Raw genomic sequence first — 18,037 nt, forward strand, 5'->3', positions numbered from 1 at the left:
AAATAAATATTTGCTTGAGTTTTGCACTCTGTGAGCAAGGCAAGACTGCATTGTCACCAGAACATGTGATTGTTTTTGCCAGCTGGGGACTTTGTGGAGAAATGAACCATGAATGTATTTCTGACTGAGGGACATATTGTATGATGAGATGAATCCCCTATGTAACGACCTACACCTGCTAGTTCTGCTGAGTCTGTACTGAGCTGGCAGAAGGAAGCACCTGGATGATCCAAATAGGACCAGGATGTTACTTCCGTAATACATCCATGAGCACAATACAGTGACAACAGCCATTAATCAGACGGTCAGTGCCGGCGGTGGCAAAACCGGGCTTGGACCCCCAGATAGATTTTGTCCCATATTGACACTTATCTTTCGATTGGCGAGAAATCTTCATGCGTATGTTTTTTAAAAACGGCATTAAAACAATATGCGCATTTCCTAACCAGTGATGTTTCCGTCGAATTGACTTGTCGCCTATAAAAGTATGTGCGTGATGACGAAGTGCACATAAAATTAAGTTTTGCTGTTATATTCGCATGTACCGAATAAAAAATACAAGTTAAATGGATGTCATCACATTTAACAATACTGATTATTTCTCACACAAAAAAAAGTGCGTTATATAGCGAGTGTACCCACTCTGGTACTGGCAGTCAACAGCTCACAGATACACTACCTACATGGTCAGATTATTTTTATATTTTTTATATTTCACCTTTATTTAACCAGGTAGGCTAGTTGAGAACAAGTTCTCATTTTGTGGACAACAGAGAGATTATTCTATCATGTCATCAGAATAAAGAATCTCGATACTAATTGGAAAGGAGCATCAAGCTCATCACCTTGCTCTTTCACCATCTGTGAACTTCATCTGTAGCATAACTGCATGCTTTCCGACGAGAAGTACGTCATACTTCGATATGATAGTTACTATACCAATATTTGCGCATAAAATCGTTTCCACCGACATTTCTCGCATAATACCGAAAAAAATAGATTTCACCTTGTCTAGGGTATTTTGTTTACCGACAAATGTTCCATTTGCATTAGATCAGTCACATTAGTCGCATAATAAAATATTGGATAATGGAATCACGGCCGGATGTGAAACAGGGACTGTAGTGAGTGCCGTATACCGCTGCGCCACTCGGGAGCCCCGATATATTTTAATCTTTCAAAAGATCTGATTGGTCAAAAGACCTAATTAGCACCAAAATATTAGAATTGGGCTGCAAACGCAAGCCCAATAACTGCTCCATGGTCTTTTTGCCAGACCAAGTGATGACAACCAATCAATGATTGAACAGCACCACCCAGTGGATGTATGTGGTAGCACATATAACCATTATAAAATACACAAGACCATGTGTTTGTGTGTAAAAACGACAGTTTTACGTTTATTTGGGTTCCCAGTACACATATTAAGGATTTGTTCAATAGTGTCCACTTTAGGACCTCCTAATACACTGTTATGGCAGAATAGAATGTGTGGTCTGAGGGTGTAACAAGTCAACCGACTAGCTAGTTATAACTCAGAACTGCAGTCCTATATACAATCACCTCTAGAGATCTTTTCATAGGATGGCGGTTGGTTAATTAGACATTTATCAATATTGAAGAATAGCAACTTGTTGACGACTTGTTACAATCACAAGGCTTGTTGTAAATACGCCGAGATCTTTTTAAATGCACTTCACAGCAGATATAACGTCAACTTCTTTTATAGCTCTAGAATAATCTGCCGTACGTTTTAGAGGCACAGCCTTTGGCATCCACTTAGTTGGACAGTAGACAGCATACGGTCCAGTCCCCAATCGACCCCTAGACCCTAAGCACTTGAGATCCCACAAGCGCATAAAGGGTGTCTCTCTCAAAACGGCACACTATACCCTATGTAGTACACTACTTTTGATCAGGACCCAGTGTTTTTCCCAGCTGGGAACTTTGCGGGCCCTGGTCAAAAAGTAGTGCCCTACAATAGGGAATAGGGTGCCATTTTGGATACACACATAGGGTCTATGAGGTGTTGATCTGGGAAAGGGCCTTTGTATGTCCTCTGACTAGCCATGTGTGATGAGTTGGATTGCGTGTCCTCCCATTAGAAGACAAGCACACTGAAACAGCCTCTACGGTAAGATAGATGCTGTACTTCTGCAGCCTTCAACCAACAGGACAGAAGTTATACATCTCTACAGATACAGGTATTACGCCAAGAGAGGAAGATTTATTTCCTTCTTTATATCAAAAAAAGATTCAAGACCTGAGTATTTCAAGGAATAAGGTTGTTTCTTAACATACAAAAACGTACAGGCATTTACGTGGACACTGAACCACCACCAGGCTGCTATCTTCCCTTATGTGATTGAAACATGCACATCATTAATAACTAATAACTCATAAAAACACAGACTTCTCTTTATCTCTCTTTAAAAGAACAGAATTAAAATCTGGAATTTTGTCAATCACAGAACCAGTGAACGTGGCTCCCGGGGGTTTTTAGCAAGCAGACAAGTAGCATTACAGCACTGTGTATATATCATGTTGTGGACATTTCTGAAGATCCTTAAAGCATCAGTAATTATTACCGTGTGTGGACAGGACTGACTTACTGGGTGGGTGACGAAGTTACTTTCACATAACTTCAAAGTTATAAAATCATGTTTTACTTGTTTTTAAACCATAAAAAAACTTTTTTTTCCAGAATTATTTTATCTCTATCCAACAACTCCTGCCAAGCCTACTATCCAGATTTGTTTGTCCAGTCTTGCCAACTCAAATGTCAAGCCAAACATATTTGGACGGAGTTGGCAAGAGAGCCAAACAGCCTGCACCCAGGCTAAACGACTAACTGTCTGAATTTACAGGTTCATTCCCTGGGCACTTAGCAGAGAGTCCAGCATGTCAAAAGTGTCTTTGTAGTCGGTGTGTTGGCCGTTAGACCCCAGCACTCCATTTGACCCCTCCGGGCCACCGTGGTGTCTCTCCACAGTCCTCGGACCACCACCACCGTCCGAAGAGTAGTGGGAGGAGCCTCCGGCCCCTTTGGAACTCCTGCTGCTCTTAGCAGAGTGGTGGTGGTTGTTATGACTACTGACATCAGGGTTGGCCCGTTTCCTGGAGGAGGAACTGGAGCCCCCTAGGTCGCTACCATGGCCCCCGAGGACTCTGAGTGCCAGGGCGGGGTCGATGGCCCCTCGGCCGTTCCCACTGAGGGAATAGGGGTGCGAGTGGCCGTGCTTGGGGTGTCTGCTGGGGCCAGAGTGGTCTTTGTACTTCTCTTTGCCCTGTGGGACACCAACATGGCCGCCCTGGTCCCTCTCAGCTGATACTTTGATTCTCATCTTTAGCTCCTCGTTGCTGGCCGCAACGCCGTTCTCAACCGCCGAGGCCTGTGGTGGGAGACCTCGTGTCTTTTTAGAGCTGGCCTTGTCCCTCCTGCTGTCCCCGTGCTGGGAGACACCCTGCCCAGGCTGGGAGCGTCTTTTATGGGACTGGTGGTGAGGGAGGGCGGGGGACTGGTACATGTCCACACCGCTCTGCTCCTCTCGGACACCGTTCTGCATGGTCTGCAGGTCTGCTGCCTGTTTCTCTCTGTACTTATCCAGGGAGAGTTTCTGTGGGGGGCGGGTGAAGGGCGAGGGGTTATTGGGTAGGGCCTGTGGGTGCTTGCCTGCACTGGCCGTTTTGTGTTCGTGTTTGCCTGATGGGTACTTTGAAGGGATGGCTTGAGGAAGAAAGGCAAGGCCCTGGTCCAGCCCCAGCAGCTCAGCGTGGTCCCCAGACAGGGCCTGGTAGGGAGGGAACGGGATAGACATGTCGTCTAGTGAAGCCATCTCCCCAGAGTCTGACAGAGACGAAGAGAAGAATGAGTTGCTGCCGGCCACACCGGTAATGCCGTCCAATGAGGAGGTCCCTTGGAAGGAGGTGTCGCCCGTTTGACTGTCCATCTTGGGCTTCTTGGCAGCTTGTGTGGCCTGGAATAGCGATGTGGTGAAATTCAGTTTAAAAAAGGGCAACACCAAACAATTCCACACCCAAATGTCAGTCAATATCATTCAGAAAACCAATCTGATGAAACAGTGAAGTAGTAGCTACTAGGGCTAAATGCTGAAACACTTACACCAGTTGTGAGAGCAGAACCTACCCTCCAGTTACGTATCCTTTTCAGCCTGCTGGGCGTCTTCTCCAGAATCTGCAGGAATTCATTGGTCAGCTCTACATCAGACACAAAGAAAACTATTAGAACCCTGAAGGAAGTGATGGTTCAGCTCTACATCAGACACAAAGACAACTATTAGAACCCTGAAGGAAGTGATGGGTCAGCTCTACATCAGACACAAAGACAACTATTAGAACCCTGAAGGAAGTGATGGGTCAGCTCTACATCAGACACAAATTCAACTATTAGAACCCTGAAGGAAGTGATGGTTCAGCTCTACGTCAGACACAGAGACAACTATTAGAACCCTGAAAGAAGTGATGGGTCAGCTCTACGTCAGACACAGAGACAACTATTAGAACCCTGAAAGAAGTGATGGGTCAGCTCTACATCAGACACAGAGACAACTATTAGAACCCTGAAGGAAGTGATGGGTCAGCTCAGACACATCAGACACAGAGACAACTATTAGAACCCTGAAGGAAGTGATGGGTCAGCTCTAGAACCCTGAAGGAATCAGACACAGAGACAACTATTAGAACCCTGAAGGAAGTGATGGGTCAGCTCTACGTCAGACACAGAGACAACTATTAGAACCCTGAAGGAAGTGATGGGTCAGCTCTACATCAGACACAAAGACAACTATTAGAACCCTGAAGGAAGTGATGGTTCAGCTCTACATCAGACACAAAGACAAGTGATGGTTCATTAGAACAAAGACAACTATTAGAAGGAAGTGATGGTTCAGCTCTACATCGGACACAAAGACAACTATTAGAACCCTGAAGGAAGTGATGGGTTCAGCTCTACATCATCGGACACAAAAGACAACTATTAGAACCCTGAAGGAAGTGATGGTTCAGCTCTACATCAGACACAAAGACAACTATTAGAACCCTGAAGGAAGTGATGGTTCAGCTCTACATCAGACACAAAGACAACTATTAGAACCCTGAAGGAAGTGATGGTTCAGCTCAATCAGACACAAAGACAACTATTAGAACCCTGAAGGAAGTGATGGTTCAGCTCTACATCAGACACAAAGACAACTATTAGAACCCTGAAGGAAGTGATGGTTCAGCTCTACATCAGACAAAGACAACTATTAGAACCCTGAAGGAAGTGATGGTTCAGCTCTACATCAGACACAAAGACAACTATTAGAACCCTGAAGGAAGTGATGGGTCAGCTCAGACACAAAGACAACTAGAACATCAGACACAAGAGACAACTATTAGAACCCTGAAGGAAGTGATGGGTCAGCTCTACATCAGACACAAGACAACTATTAGAACCCTGAAGGAAGTGATGGTTCAGCTCTACGTCAGACACAGAGACAACTATTAGAACCCTGAAGGAAGTGATGGGTCAGCTCTACAGACAACTATTAGAACTGAAGGAAGTGATGGGTCAGCTCTACGTCAGACACAGAGACAACTATTAGAACTGAAGGAAGTGATCAGACACAAATTCAACTATTAGAACCCTGAAGGAAGTGATGGTTCAGCTCTACGTCAGACACAGAGACAACTATTAGAACCCTGAAAGAAGTGATGGGTCAGCTCTACGTCAGACACAGAGACAACTATTAGAACCCTGAAGGAAGTGATGGGTCAGCTCTACGTCAGACACAGAGACAACTATTAGAACCCTGAAGGAAGTGATGGGTCAGCTCTACATCAGACACAGAGACAACTATTAGAACCCTGAAGGAAGTGATGGGTCAGCTCTACGTCAGACACAGAGACAACTATTAGAACCCTGAAGGAAGTGATGGGTCAGCTCTACGTCAGACACAGAGACAACTATTAGAACCCTGAAGGAAGTGATGGGTCAGCTCTACGTCAGACACAGAGACAACTATTAGAACCCTGAAGGAAGTGATGGGTCAGCTCTACGTCAGACACAGAGACAACTATTAGAACCCTGAAGGAAGTGATGGGTCAGCTCTACATCAGACACAAAGACAACTATTCAGACACAGAGACAACTATTAGAACCCTGAAGGAAGTGATGGGTCAGCTCTACGTCAGACACAGAGACAACTATTAGAACCCTGAAGGAAGTGATGGGTCAGCTCTACGTCAGACACAGAGACAACTATTAGAACCCTGAAGGAAGTGAATGGGTCAGCTCAGACACAGAGACAACTATTAGAACCCTGAAGGAAGTGATGGGTCAGCTCTACGTCAGACACAGAGACAACTATTAGAACCCTGAAGGAAGTGATGGCTCTTCAGCTATTAGAACCCTGAAGGAAGTGATGGGTCAGCTCATCAGACACAAAGACAACTATTAGAACCCTGAAGGAAGTGATGGGTCAGGAAGACAACTATTAGAACCCTGAAGGAAGTGATGGGTCAGCTCTACATCAGACACAAAGACAACTATTAGAACCCTGAAGGAAGTGATGGGACAACTATTCTGAAGGAAGTGATGGGTCATCAGACACAGAGACAACTATTAGAACCCTGAAGGAAGTGATGGTTCAGCTCTACATCAGACACAGAGACAACTATTAGAACCCTGAAGGAAGTGAGGACAACTCAGCTGAAGGAAGTGATGGGTACATCAGACACAGAGACAACTATTAGAACCCTGAAGGAAGTGATGGGTCAGCTCTACGTCAGACACAGAGACAACTATTAGAACCCTGAAGGAAGTGATGGTTCAGCTCTACGTCAGACACAGACAACTATTAGAACCCTGAAGGAAGTGATGGGTCAGCTCACGTCAGACACAGAGACAACTATTAGAACCCTGAAGGAAGTGAACTATTATTAGAACCCTGAAGGAAGTGATCAGGTCAGACACAGAGACAACTATTAGAACCCTGAAGGAAGTGATGGGTCAGCTCTACGTCAGACACAGAGACAACTATTAGAACCCTGAAGGAAGTGATGGGTCAGCTCTACGTCAGACAGAGACAACTATTAGAACCCTGAAGGAAGTGATGGGTCAGCTCTACATCAGACACAAAGACAACTATTAGAACCCTGAAGGAAGTGATGGTTCAGCTCTACATCAGACACAAAGACAACTATTAGAACCCTGAAGGAAGTGATGGTTCAGCTCTACATCAGACACAAAGACAACTATTAGAACCCTGAAGGAAGTGATGGGTCAGCTCTACATCAGACACAAGACAACTATTAGAACCCTGAAGGAAGTGATGGTCAGACACAGAGACAACTATTAGAACCCTGAAGGAAGTGATGGGTCAGCTCTACATCAGACACAAAGACAACTATTAGAACCCTGAAGGAAGTGATCAGACACACAGAGACAACTATTAGAACCCTGAAGGAAGTGATGGGTCAGCTCTACGTCAGACACAGAGACAACTATTAGAACCCTGAAGGAAGTGATGGGTCAGCTCTACGTCAGACACAGAGCAACTATTAGAACCCTGAAAGAAGTGATGGGACAACTATTCTGAAGGAAGCTCTACATCAGACACAGACAACTATTAGAACAACTATTAGAACCCTGAAGGAAGTGATGGGTCAGCTCTACGTCAGACACAGAGACAACTATTAGAACCCTGAAGGAAGTGATGGGTCAGCTCTACGTCAGACACAGAGACAACTATTAGAACCCTGAAGGAAGTGATGGGACGTCAGACACAGAGACAACTATTAGAACCCTGAAGGAAGTGATGGGTCAGCTCTACATCAGACACAGAGACAACTATTAGAACCCTGAAGGAACTCAGCTTACATCAGACACAGAGACAACTATTAGAACCCTGAAGGAAGTGATGGGCTCTACGTCAGACACAGAGACAACTATTAGAACCCTGAAGGAAGTGATGGGTCAGCTCTACGTCAGACACAGAGACAACTATTAGAACCCTGAAGGAAGTGATGGGTCAGCTCTACGTCAGACACAGAGACAACTATTAGAACCCTGAAGGAAGTGATGGGTCAGCTCTCAGACACAGAGACAACTATTAGAACCCTGAAGGAAGTGATGGGACACAGAGACAACTATTAGAACCCTGAAGGAAGTGATGGGTCAGCTCTACATCAGACACAGAGACAACTATTAGAACCCTGAAGGAAGTGAAGACAACTATTAGAACCCCTCAGACACAGAGACAACTAAGAACCCTGAAGGAAGTGATGGGTCAGCTCAGACACAGAGACAACTATTAGAACCCTGAAGGAAGTGATGGGTCAGCTCTACATCAGACACAGAGACAACTATTAGAACCCTGAAGGAAGTGATGGGTCAGCTCTACGTCAGACACAGAGACAACTATTAGAACCCTGAAGGAAGTGATGGTTCAGCTCTGACATCAGACACAGAGACAACTATTAGAACCCTGAAGGAAGTGATGGGGTTCAGCTCTACATCAGACACAGAGACAACTATTAGAACCCTGAAGGAAGTGATGGGTCAGCTCTACGTCAGACACAGAGACAACTATTAGAACCCTGAAGGAAGTGAACTACGTCAGACACAGAGACAACTATTAGAACCCTGAAGGAAGTGATGGGTCAGCTCTACGTCAGACACAGAGACAACTATTAGAACCCTGAAGGAAGTGATGGGTCAGCTCTACGTCAGACACAGAGACAACTATTAGAACCCTGAAGGAAGTGATGGGTCAGCTCTCACACGTCAGACACAGAGACAACTATTAGAACCCTGAAGGAAGTGATGGCTCTACGTCAGACACAGAGACAACTATTAGAACCCTGAAGGAAGTGATGGTTCAGCTCTACGTCAGACACAGAGACAACTATTAGAACCCTGAAGGAAGTGATGGGTCAAGTCAGACACAGAGACAACTATTAGAACCCTGAAGGAAGTGATGGGTCAGCTCTACGTCAGACACAGAGACAACTATTAGAACCCTGAAGGAAGTGATGGGTCAGCTCTACGTCAGAGAGACAACTATTAGAACCCTGAAGGAAGTGATGGGTCAGCTCTACGTCAGACACAGAGACAACTATTAGAACCCTGAAGGAAGTGATGGGTCAGCTCTACGTCAGACACAGAGACAACTATTAGAACTATTAGAACCCTGAAGGAAGTGATGGGTCAGCTCTACGTCAGACAGACAACTATTAGAACCCTGAAGGAAGTGATGGGTCAGCTCTACATCAGACACAGAGACAACTATTAGAACCCTGAAGGAAGTGATGGGTCAGCTCTACGTCAGACACAGAGACAACTATTAGAACCCTGAAGGAAGTGATGGGTCAGCTCAGACACAGAGACAACTATTAGAACCCGTCAGACACAGAGACAACTATTAGAACCCTGAAGGAAGTGATGGGTCAGCTCTACGTCAGACACAGAGACAACTATTAGAACCCTGAAGGAAGTGATGGGTCAGCTCTACGTCAGACACAGAGACAACTATTAGAACCCTGAAGGAAGTGATGGTTCAGCTCTACGTCAGACACAGAGACAACTATTAGAACCCTGAAGGAAGTGATGGTTCAGCTCTATGTCAGACAGACAACTATTAGAACCCTGAAGGAAGTGATGGGTCAGCTCTACGTCAGACACAGAGACAACTATTAGAACCCTGAAGGAAGTGATGGGTCAGCTCTACGTCAGACACAGAGACAACTATTAGAACCCTGAAGGAAGTGATGGGTCAGCTCTACGTCAGACACAGAGACAACTATTAGAACCCTGAAGGAAGTGATGGGTCAGCTCTACGTCAGACACAGAGACAACTATTAGAACCCTGAAGGAAGTGATGGGTCAGCTCTACATCAGACACAGAGACAACTATTAGAACCCTGAAGGAAGTGATGGGTCAGCTCTACGTCAGACACAGAGACAACTATTAGAACCCTGAAGGAAGTGATGGGTCAGCTCTACGTCAGACACAGAGACAACTATTAGAACCCTGAAGGAAGTGATGGGTCAGCTCTACGTCAGACACAGAGACAACTATTAGAACCCTGAAGGAAGTGATTAGTCAGACACAGAGACAACTATTAGAACCCTGAAGGAAGTGATGGGTCAGCTCTACGTCAGACACAGAGACAACTATTAGAACCCTGAAGGAAGTGATGGGTCAGCTCTACGTCAGACACAGAGACAACTATTAGAACCCTGAAGGAAGTGATGGTTCAGCTCTACGTCAGACACAGAGACAACTATTAGAACCCTGAAGGAAGTGATGGTTCAGCTCTACGTCAGACAGACAACTATTAGAACCCTGAAGGAAGTGATGGTTCAGCTCTACGTCAGACAGACAACTCTCAGTCGGAATGAACAAGAAATACTAAACAGAGGGTGGAATCCATTATAGAATCCTGAGGGTCTTGGGTTCAACACCTTCAATCCAGTGTTCCCAATTTCCCCTCCATTATAGAATCCTGAGGGTGGGGATCCATTCCACTGTCCTTAAAATGAAAAGAAGAACACATATGTTTCTGACCGTCCAGCAGCGTGAGCGTGACGGTGCGGTCCAGATACTCCCACCAGTGTTTCCCATCAGTGGAGACCGGGATCTCCCAGTTGGACCATTTACAGGCCAGGTGGATGCAGACGCAGGCGATGACTGTGGGCTTGTGCTGCAGGCAGAACGTGGTGAGGTGGAGGCTGTCGGAGGGAAGAGCACAGAGGAGACACCCGTTAGCTACAGTTCTGGGGTTGGAATACAGGACATTAGCACTAGCCCTGGGACATGGCTGAAGACCCAAAAGGAAGTGGTTTTCAAACATTTCCCCGGGAAATCCCAGACGTTTCACAATTCTGTTACAGCCCTGAACTAGAGCACAGATTCACCTAATCAAGGTCTTGACGATTAGTTGAATCAGGTGTGCTAGTTGTGGAAGGGCCGGGGGTCCACGAGGAGAGGTTTGAACATCTCTATGGTGTCTCCAGACTAGAGCCATGTCTCTGGTCTATAATAAAGCTCAGAGTACAGCTGATCTGCATGCATACAGTCCATATTATAATACTGCCTTCATATTCCAGACTGTTGAGAGAGTGAGTGGCAGAGGCACGTACCACGGTGGTTTTCTATGATGGATGATCGTGGCTGTTTCTCTTACCATTTCATACAGAATCTTACCTTAGAAAACTGATACATTGAGGACAACCTAGACGGTAAACTTGTTCTTTGAGAGTACTGAGTATTTTATCGGGATCAAGCTCGTTTCCTAGAGATAATTGATGTCCACCATCCACCTGCTGTGTTCCAGTCCAGCCTGTCAAGTTATGCCATCTCACTCATACCTTTGCCAACTTTCTTTTTAAAATGTCTCTTTTCAAAATGGTTCAATCGTCTTGCATTGCAAAAATCTGGGCAATACATTAATTATGGAAGTATCCTTTTGACTGTGTAATAAACCTAACATTTGTTGCCCTCTGTCCAGACATTGAATACTGCTGTTGATAGGATAGCAAAATTATTCATCTAAGTCAGGGCAAGTACAGTTACTAAAATTACATTTAGGAAAATAATGAACTGTAATGTTTATATTCTACTAAGGTAAAGAAGAGGATACCTATAGCATACAAGTCATTCATATATTAGAGAGAATTATGGATGATCATTTTACTACTGGAGTATTAGGTGTGTCAATTATCAATTTGCTTGTTACCCTTGTATATATTAGCTTCTATTTGTCACCCTGAAGGAAGTGATGGGTCCTACGTCAGAACATAAATCAAGAAAAAATCAAGAAAAAAACAAAACGTTATTAATACTTACCGGGACAGATGCTATAGTTTACATCTTTTCACTGATCTTTAGTGGCAAGCTATATTCAGGCTACCAATTGTGTTTTAGGAAGGAGGAGACATATGCACTCTGTAGCAACCAAACGGTCAGTGAGGACAGTCTACAGCACCACCAACACGTTCACATTGTGCATTCAACCCCTATGTGCCAACACTGAGCCCTTGTACAATACACCGCACTGCTGCAGCCTGGCTGTCCGGTACCGCCCCTAGGGGTTTACCAGAAACCTGCCTGGCGCAAAGAGGGCGTTGGACACAGGAAGGGGGACCTGCCAGTACAGGAAGCTATAGTGTGCCATCACAGTGCAACATAGTGGGGGGGCGGGGTCAGGATAACAACCTGTTGGTAGCCATGAAATAGGAAGTCTGTGCCAAATCCTTGCTTGCTGTAATAGACGGAAGAGAGGGGTCAAAGGTTAGCTCGGAATCTCAGACAAGCACTGGAATGAAATCAAATGAAAACATTATTGGAACTGGTTACTACATACAGGAGAGGTTTAATAAAAGTATACGTGTGTCAGGGTGTGTGTGTCAAAGATGAGAGAAGGTGATAAGATGAAAAGACACAGGAAGAAGGCTGTACCTCGCACTAGCTGGGAACATCTCACAACATCAGTGTGAGGATGTTCAATTGTTATTTCAAAACCTGAAAACAATGGAATGGAACATGATTAGACATTCTAAAGCCCACTGGCCATCCAGATGCAAATTAACCAAAAGTACCACGACTACGTCCCAAATGGCACCCCATTCCCTTTATAGTGCACTACTTTAGACCAGGGCCCACTAGGGTAGTGCACTACTTTAGACCAGGGCCCACTAGGGTAGTGCACTACTTTAGACCAGGGCCCACTGGGGTAGTGCACTACTTTAGACCAGGGCCCACTGGGGTAGTGAACTACTTTAGACCAGGGCCCACTGGGGTAGTGCACTACTTTAGACCAGGGCCCACTAGGGTAGTGCACTACTTTAGACCAGGGCCCACTAGGGTAGTGCACTACTTTAGACCAGGGCCCACTAGGGTAGTGCACTACTTTAGACCAGGGCCCACTGGGGTAGTGCACTACTTTAGACCAGGGCCCACTAGGGTAGTGCACTACTTTAGACCAGGGCCCACTGGGGTAGTGCACTACTTTAGACCAGGGCCCACTGGGGTAGTGCACTACTTTAGACCAGGGCCCACTGGGGTAGTGCACTACTTTAGACCAGGGCCCACTGGGGTAGTGCACTACTTTAGACCAGGGCCCACTGGGGTAGTGCACTACTTTAGACCAGGGCCCACTGGGGTAGTGCACTACTTTAGACCAGGGCCCACTAGGATAGCGCACTACTTTAGACCAGGGCCCACTGGGGTAGTGCCCTTGTACAATAAAATCATTTTACTGTGTGTAAAGCATAGGGTGCCCTTTGGGATGCAGCCCATGAAGTTTCCATGTATCATCCATCTATAGACAGATCCTTACCTAGCGTCTGCAGTACTATCGTTTCTAGTATCACCAGCTCCTGAGCTTGCTGATGGTATGCCTAAAGTTCAACAGATTTCATATTTGTAATGTGTCTCTCTCTCAGTATCACCATGACAAGAGATCCACATCACAACACCCAGGTACAGAGGCCTCACTTACATTACTCTTGGTGTCTAGTGGTGCATCCTGGGGGTTGACGCAGGCGTGGGCCACTTTGATGACATGTTCAAGCTTCCTAGGTTGTTCCTCCACCTTCGCAGCCAAGAACAAGGTTGTTTGGGAGATGATCTGTAGAAATAAAGACATTAAGGTTGGGCGGTATCCAGGTTTTCATATCGTCCTTCACTCATCCCAGGATTTACAGTATTACAGGCTTAATGCACAAGGGTGCGCCATAAAACTGGGTGAAAATGCCTTTTGGAAGTCTATTACCAGAATGATAACATAATGAGCACTGGTGGTTAGAGTGGTGGACTAGTAACCGAAAGGTTGCAAGTTCAAACCCCGAGCTGACAAGATAAAAATCTGTCATTCTGCCCCTGAACAAGGCAGTTAACCAACCGTTCCTAGGCCGTCATAGTAAATAAGACTTTGTTCTTAACTGACTTGCCTAGTTAAATAAAAGGTATAAAAAAATCAAATAAAAAGTAAAGTCATTTTTGGTGAGTTTGTACATTTACAAGGGAACGTTGGAGACATTGTGCAACTGAACAATACTGGTTGTGGAGCAGCATGTGTACACGCTGTGTATGTGTGGAGTCTGGAGTCGCTAGGCCAACGGGCCTGCCTGCTCTGAGAAGATAGGGGAGAAGCAGACGGGCCCAGAACGGAGAGGAAAAACACAAGGAATTGTTTTTTTATTTCACCAGGTAGGCTACATTTACATTTAAGTCATTTAGCAGACGCTCTTATCCAGAGCGACTTACAAATTGGTGCATTCACCTTATGACATCCAGTGGCTAGTTGAGAACAAGTTCTCATTTACAACTGCAACCTGGCCAAGATAAAGCAAAGCAGTTCGACAGATACAACAACAGAGTTAAACCTGGAATAAACTAAACATAGTCAATAATACAGTAGAACAAAATAAATAATATACAGTGAGTGCAAGTGAGGTAAGATAAGGGATGTAAGGCAAAGAATAAGCCATGGTGGTGAAGTAATTACAATATAGCAATTAAACACTGGAATGGTAGATGTGCAGAAGATGAATGTGCAAGTAGAGATACTGGGGTGGAAAGGAGAAAGATAAATAAATAAAAGTGTGGGGATGAGGTAGTTGGATGGGCTATTTACAGATGGGCTATTTACAGATGGGCTATGTACAGATGGGCTATGTACAGATGGGCTATGTACAGATGGGCTATGTACAGGTGCAGTGATCTGCTCTGACAGCTGGTGCTTAAAGCTAGTGAGGGAGATATGAGTCTCCAGCTTCAATGATTTTTTGCAGTTCGTTCCAGTCATTGGCAGCAGAGAACTGGAAGGAAAGGCGGCCAAAGAGGAATTGGCTTTGGGGGTGACCAGTGAGATATACCTACTGGAGAGCATGCTACAGGCGGGTGCTGCTATGGTGATCAGTGAGCAGAGATAAGGCGGGGCTTTACCTAGCAGAGACTTGTAGATGACCTGGAGCCAGTGGGGTTGGTGACGAGTATGAAGCGAGGGCCAGCCAACGAGAGCGTACAGGTCGCAGTGGTGGGTAGTATAAAGGGGCTTTGGTGACAAAACGGATGGCACTGTGATAAACTCTACTCAACAAATTGGATGCAGTCTTGGAGGATATTTTATAAATGACATCACCGAAGTCGAGGATCGGTATGATGGTCAGTTTTACGAGGGTGTTTGGCAGCATGAGTGAAGGAAGCTTTGTTGCGAAATAGGAAGCCGCTTCTAGATTTAATTTTGGATTGGAGATGCTTAATGTGAGTCTGGAAAGAGAGTTTACAGTCTAAACAGACACCTAAATATTTGAAGTTGTCCACATATTCTAAGTCATAACTGTCCAGAGTAGTGATGCTGGATGGGCGGGCAGGTGCAAGCAGTGATCGGTTGAAGAGCATGCATTTAGTTTTACTTGCATTTAAGAGCAGTTGGAAGCCACGGAAGGAGAGTTGTATGGCAATGAAGCTTGGCTGGGGGTTAATTAACAAAGTGTCCAAACAAGGACCAAAAGTATACAGAATGGTGTCATCTGCTTAGAGGTGGATCAGAAAATCACCAGCAGCAAGAGCGACATCATTGATGTATACAGTGAAGAGTCGGCCCGAGAATTTAACCCTGTGGTACCTCTATAGACTGCCAGAGGTCCGGGCAACAGGCCCCCCGATCAAGCTGCAGTGGCAGCTGTACAGATAACTCATCCAAAGGTTTTGACACCTCAAATACCACTACGACAGTGCTCGTCCTAATATTTATATATTTCTTAATTCCATAATTTTACATGTGTGTATTGTTGTGAATTGTTAGATACTACTGCGTTTGAGCTAGGAACACAAGCATTTCACTACACCCGCAATAACATATCTGCTAAATATGTGACCAATAAAATGTGATTTGATTGATGAGAATTCACACATTATCAGCAGACAGCTCTCTGACTGATGTGTAGTTACTTTTCTACGACACTATTCTCTATGTAGCCAGCTTACTTCTCTCTGGTAAAACACCAGATTAACTGGCTCCATTCTTTCTATGATAAAACAGAAATATGATGGCCATGCATTGTTTTCGCAAAAAAAAAACATTGCTTTTTAAAATTGAAAGCTCATTTAGCCTACTTGTGTGGCTGCCAGCCAAATAGCATTGCGATTCTGTCATCATCAGATGAAAATTATGCTTATTTTCCGCCGAATGTGTTGTATTTTCTGTGAAGAAAAACTAAAACATCCCCGATCACTCTACCGAGGAAAAACACACTTGACTTTCAACATAAAACACGACCTCTGTCAATACACAGTTGTATTCACCTGCTCCCACTTTCCACAGTTTTGCTATTTACAAAACATGTGACTAGCTCAACTGTTCTGGGGAAACTATGGTAGGGAACTAGTGTAGGTAGTACAATGTGGCTCAGCTGGTAGAACATGGAGCTTACAACGCCAGGGTTGTGGGTTCGATTCTCATAGGGGACCAGTATGAAAATGTGTGCGCTTACTACTTACTGTAAGTCGCTCTGGATAAGAGCATCTGCTAAATGACTCAAACGTACAAGTTGACTGCAGGTATTCACTTAAAAAGTAGCTACAAATGTATAGATAAGCTTATATTAAATAGTTTAAACGTTAGAGAGCACTTAACTGGCTATTTCCAAATAACCAGGTACACTGCCCAAGACGACAAGAAAATCCATCAGATCTCCCTTGTAGATAGAAGTTAGCCTTGTCCCAGATCTGTTTGTGCTGCAAGTCATTGTCACACCAAGCACAATGACTATAAGAGTTGGCAAGACAGCACAAAGAGATATAGGAAGAGGCTAGATAGCGAGTCAGAAAATGAAAAAAATGAACGTTACAATTGAGATGGTGATTACTTACATTCCTATGAAACTTAGTGAAAGAGTGAATCATATAAAATCTATGCATGTAAACGATTGCAGTGTTGATGATGAGTTGAGAGCTGAATGCAAGGGTTAAGGTATTCTAAGTGATATGCGGAAACAACAGTAATACTGCAATCAATGCATAAACTATTCTAACATCATAGCTGGCTGATGTCATTTACCGGTAGTTGGGTGACAATCCACCTAGCTTTGTTCCCATCTCAGCTAGTTAGCTCAGGTTCACTAACGTTACTCCAATAATGAGACACAGATGTCACAACTAACTACCCCGCGAGATAACAAACCATATTATATATGTTCATAAAAATGGTTAACTAATAGTTACTCGTACATCCAGTAGACGATAAGAGCTGCTAAGGCGAACGTCTAGCAGGCCAAAATAATAGCTACCGTTAGCTGATCACATAACAGAACGAGGTTAGCATGGTAGCTATCAAGTTAGCTGAAGAACTAGCTAGCGTAACAACCCCAAAGGTTACGGTTACTGCGTTAAGTATCCTATTTTGTAATCCGACCAAGACATAACGTTAGTCGAAGTAAAACATTCAACCTGTATTTTTAAATTGACACATTTAGCTGTGTTTCAGTTACTTGCAAAGAAAGCTAGCTAGCTAGCTACTAGGTACCAAGCTAACAAACGGCACAACCATTTTGGTAGCTAGTTAGCCTAGCTGCCACATAGCGGGCTGAAAGACTCATTTTCAGGAAGGATACACGTTGAGTCTCTGGCCCATATCCTGAATTAGGTTGGCGGCTTGCTGTCGGTAAGAAAGTTCCCTATCAGATTCGACTCCACTGCGGCGGGACGGCGTTGTTTCTAGTTGCTCCCGGGAAAAGAGCCATTTCGAAGAAGGTCCCCGGTGCACCGCCATTGCGCTCCAACGACTAGCCCCTGGTGGCTCGAGGGGGTAGGGAGCGTAGGAAACAAAACGCGCATGCGTGTTGGCTACTCTCCTAGGCCTAGTAAAACCAATTTCTCAGCAAATTAGCACTATTTTAACTTTCAATACAGCAAATTTAAAAAAATCTCTCACAAAGTGTGGAGAATCGTGGATATGATAATAGGTCCATTCTGTCCAAACTTGCAGGCTCAAAGTCGTGTAAAGAAAAAAGAAGACACCCAGTATC

General features: G+C 44.7%; 1 protein-coding gene across 6 annotated transcripts; it reads right to left on the bottom strand.

Moving 5' to 3' along the window:
* Positions 1-1,372: 1,372 nt before the first annotated feature.
* LOC124008082 (cyclin-T2-like) lies at positions 1,373-18,003 on the bottom strand. Of its 6 annotated transcripts, none has more exons than XM_046319011.1 (9): positions 17,624-17,999; positions 16,884-16,965; positions 13,507-13,635; positions 13,345-13,405; positions 12,465-12,527; positions 12,222-12,267; positions 10,572-10,735; positions 4,148-4,218; positions 1,373-3,977 (listed from the first exon to the last, which is right to left on the bottom strand). In XM_046319011.1, the coding sequence occupies exons 1-9, from the start codon at positions 17,779-17,781 to the stop codon at positions 2,862-2,864; spliced, it is 1,890 nt and encodes a 629-aa protein (XP_046174967.1). In that variant the 5' UTR covers positions 17,782-17,999; the 3' UTR covers positions 1,373-2,861. The 6 variants fall into 6 exon arrangements, 5 of the variants coding, with proteins under 5 accessions (XP_046174967.1, XP_046174966.1, XP_046174969.1 ...); XM_046319010.1 differs by having other exon boundaries at positions 4,124-4,218; XR_006834050.1 differs by lacking the exons at positions 1,373-3,977; positions 4,148-4,218 and having other exon boundaries at positions 10,599-10,735; positions 11,853-12,267; positions 17,624-18,003.
* Between the last annotated feature and the right edge of the window lie 34 nt (positions 18,004-18,037).

This window comes from Oncorhynchus gorbuscha, linkage group LG21, assembly GCF_021184085.1.
Source record: "Oncorhynchus gorbuscha isolate QuinsamMale2020 ecotype Even-year linkage group LG21, OgorEven_v1.0, whole genome shotgun sequence".
NCBI classification, from domain to species: domain Eukaryota; kingdom Metazoa; phylum Chordata; class Actinopteri; order Salmoniformes; family Salmonidae; genus Oncorhynchus; species Oncorhynchus gorbuscha.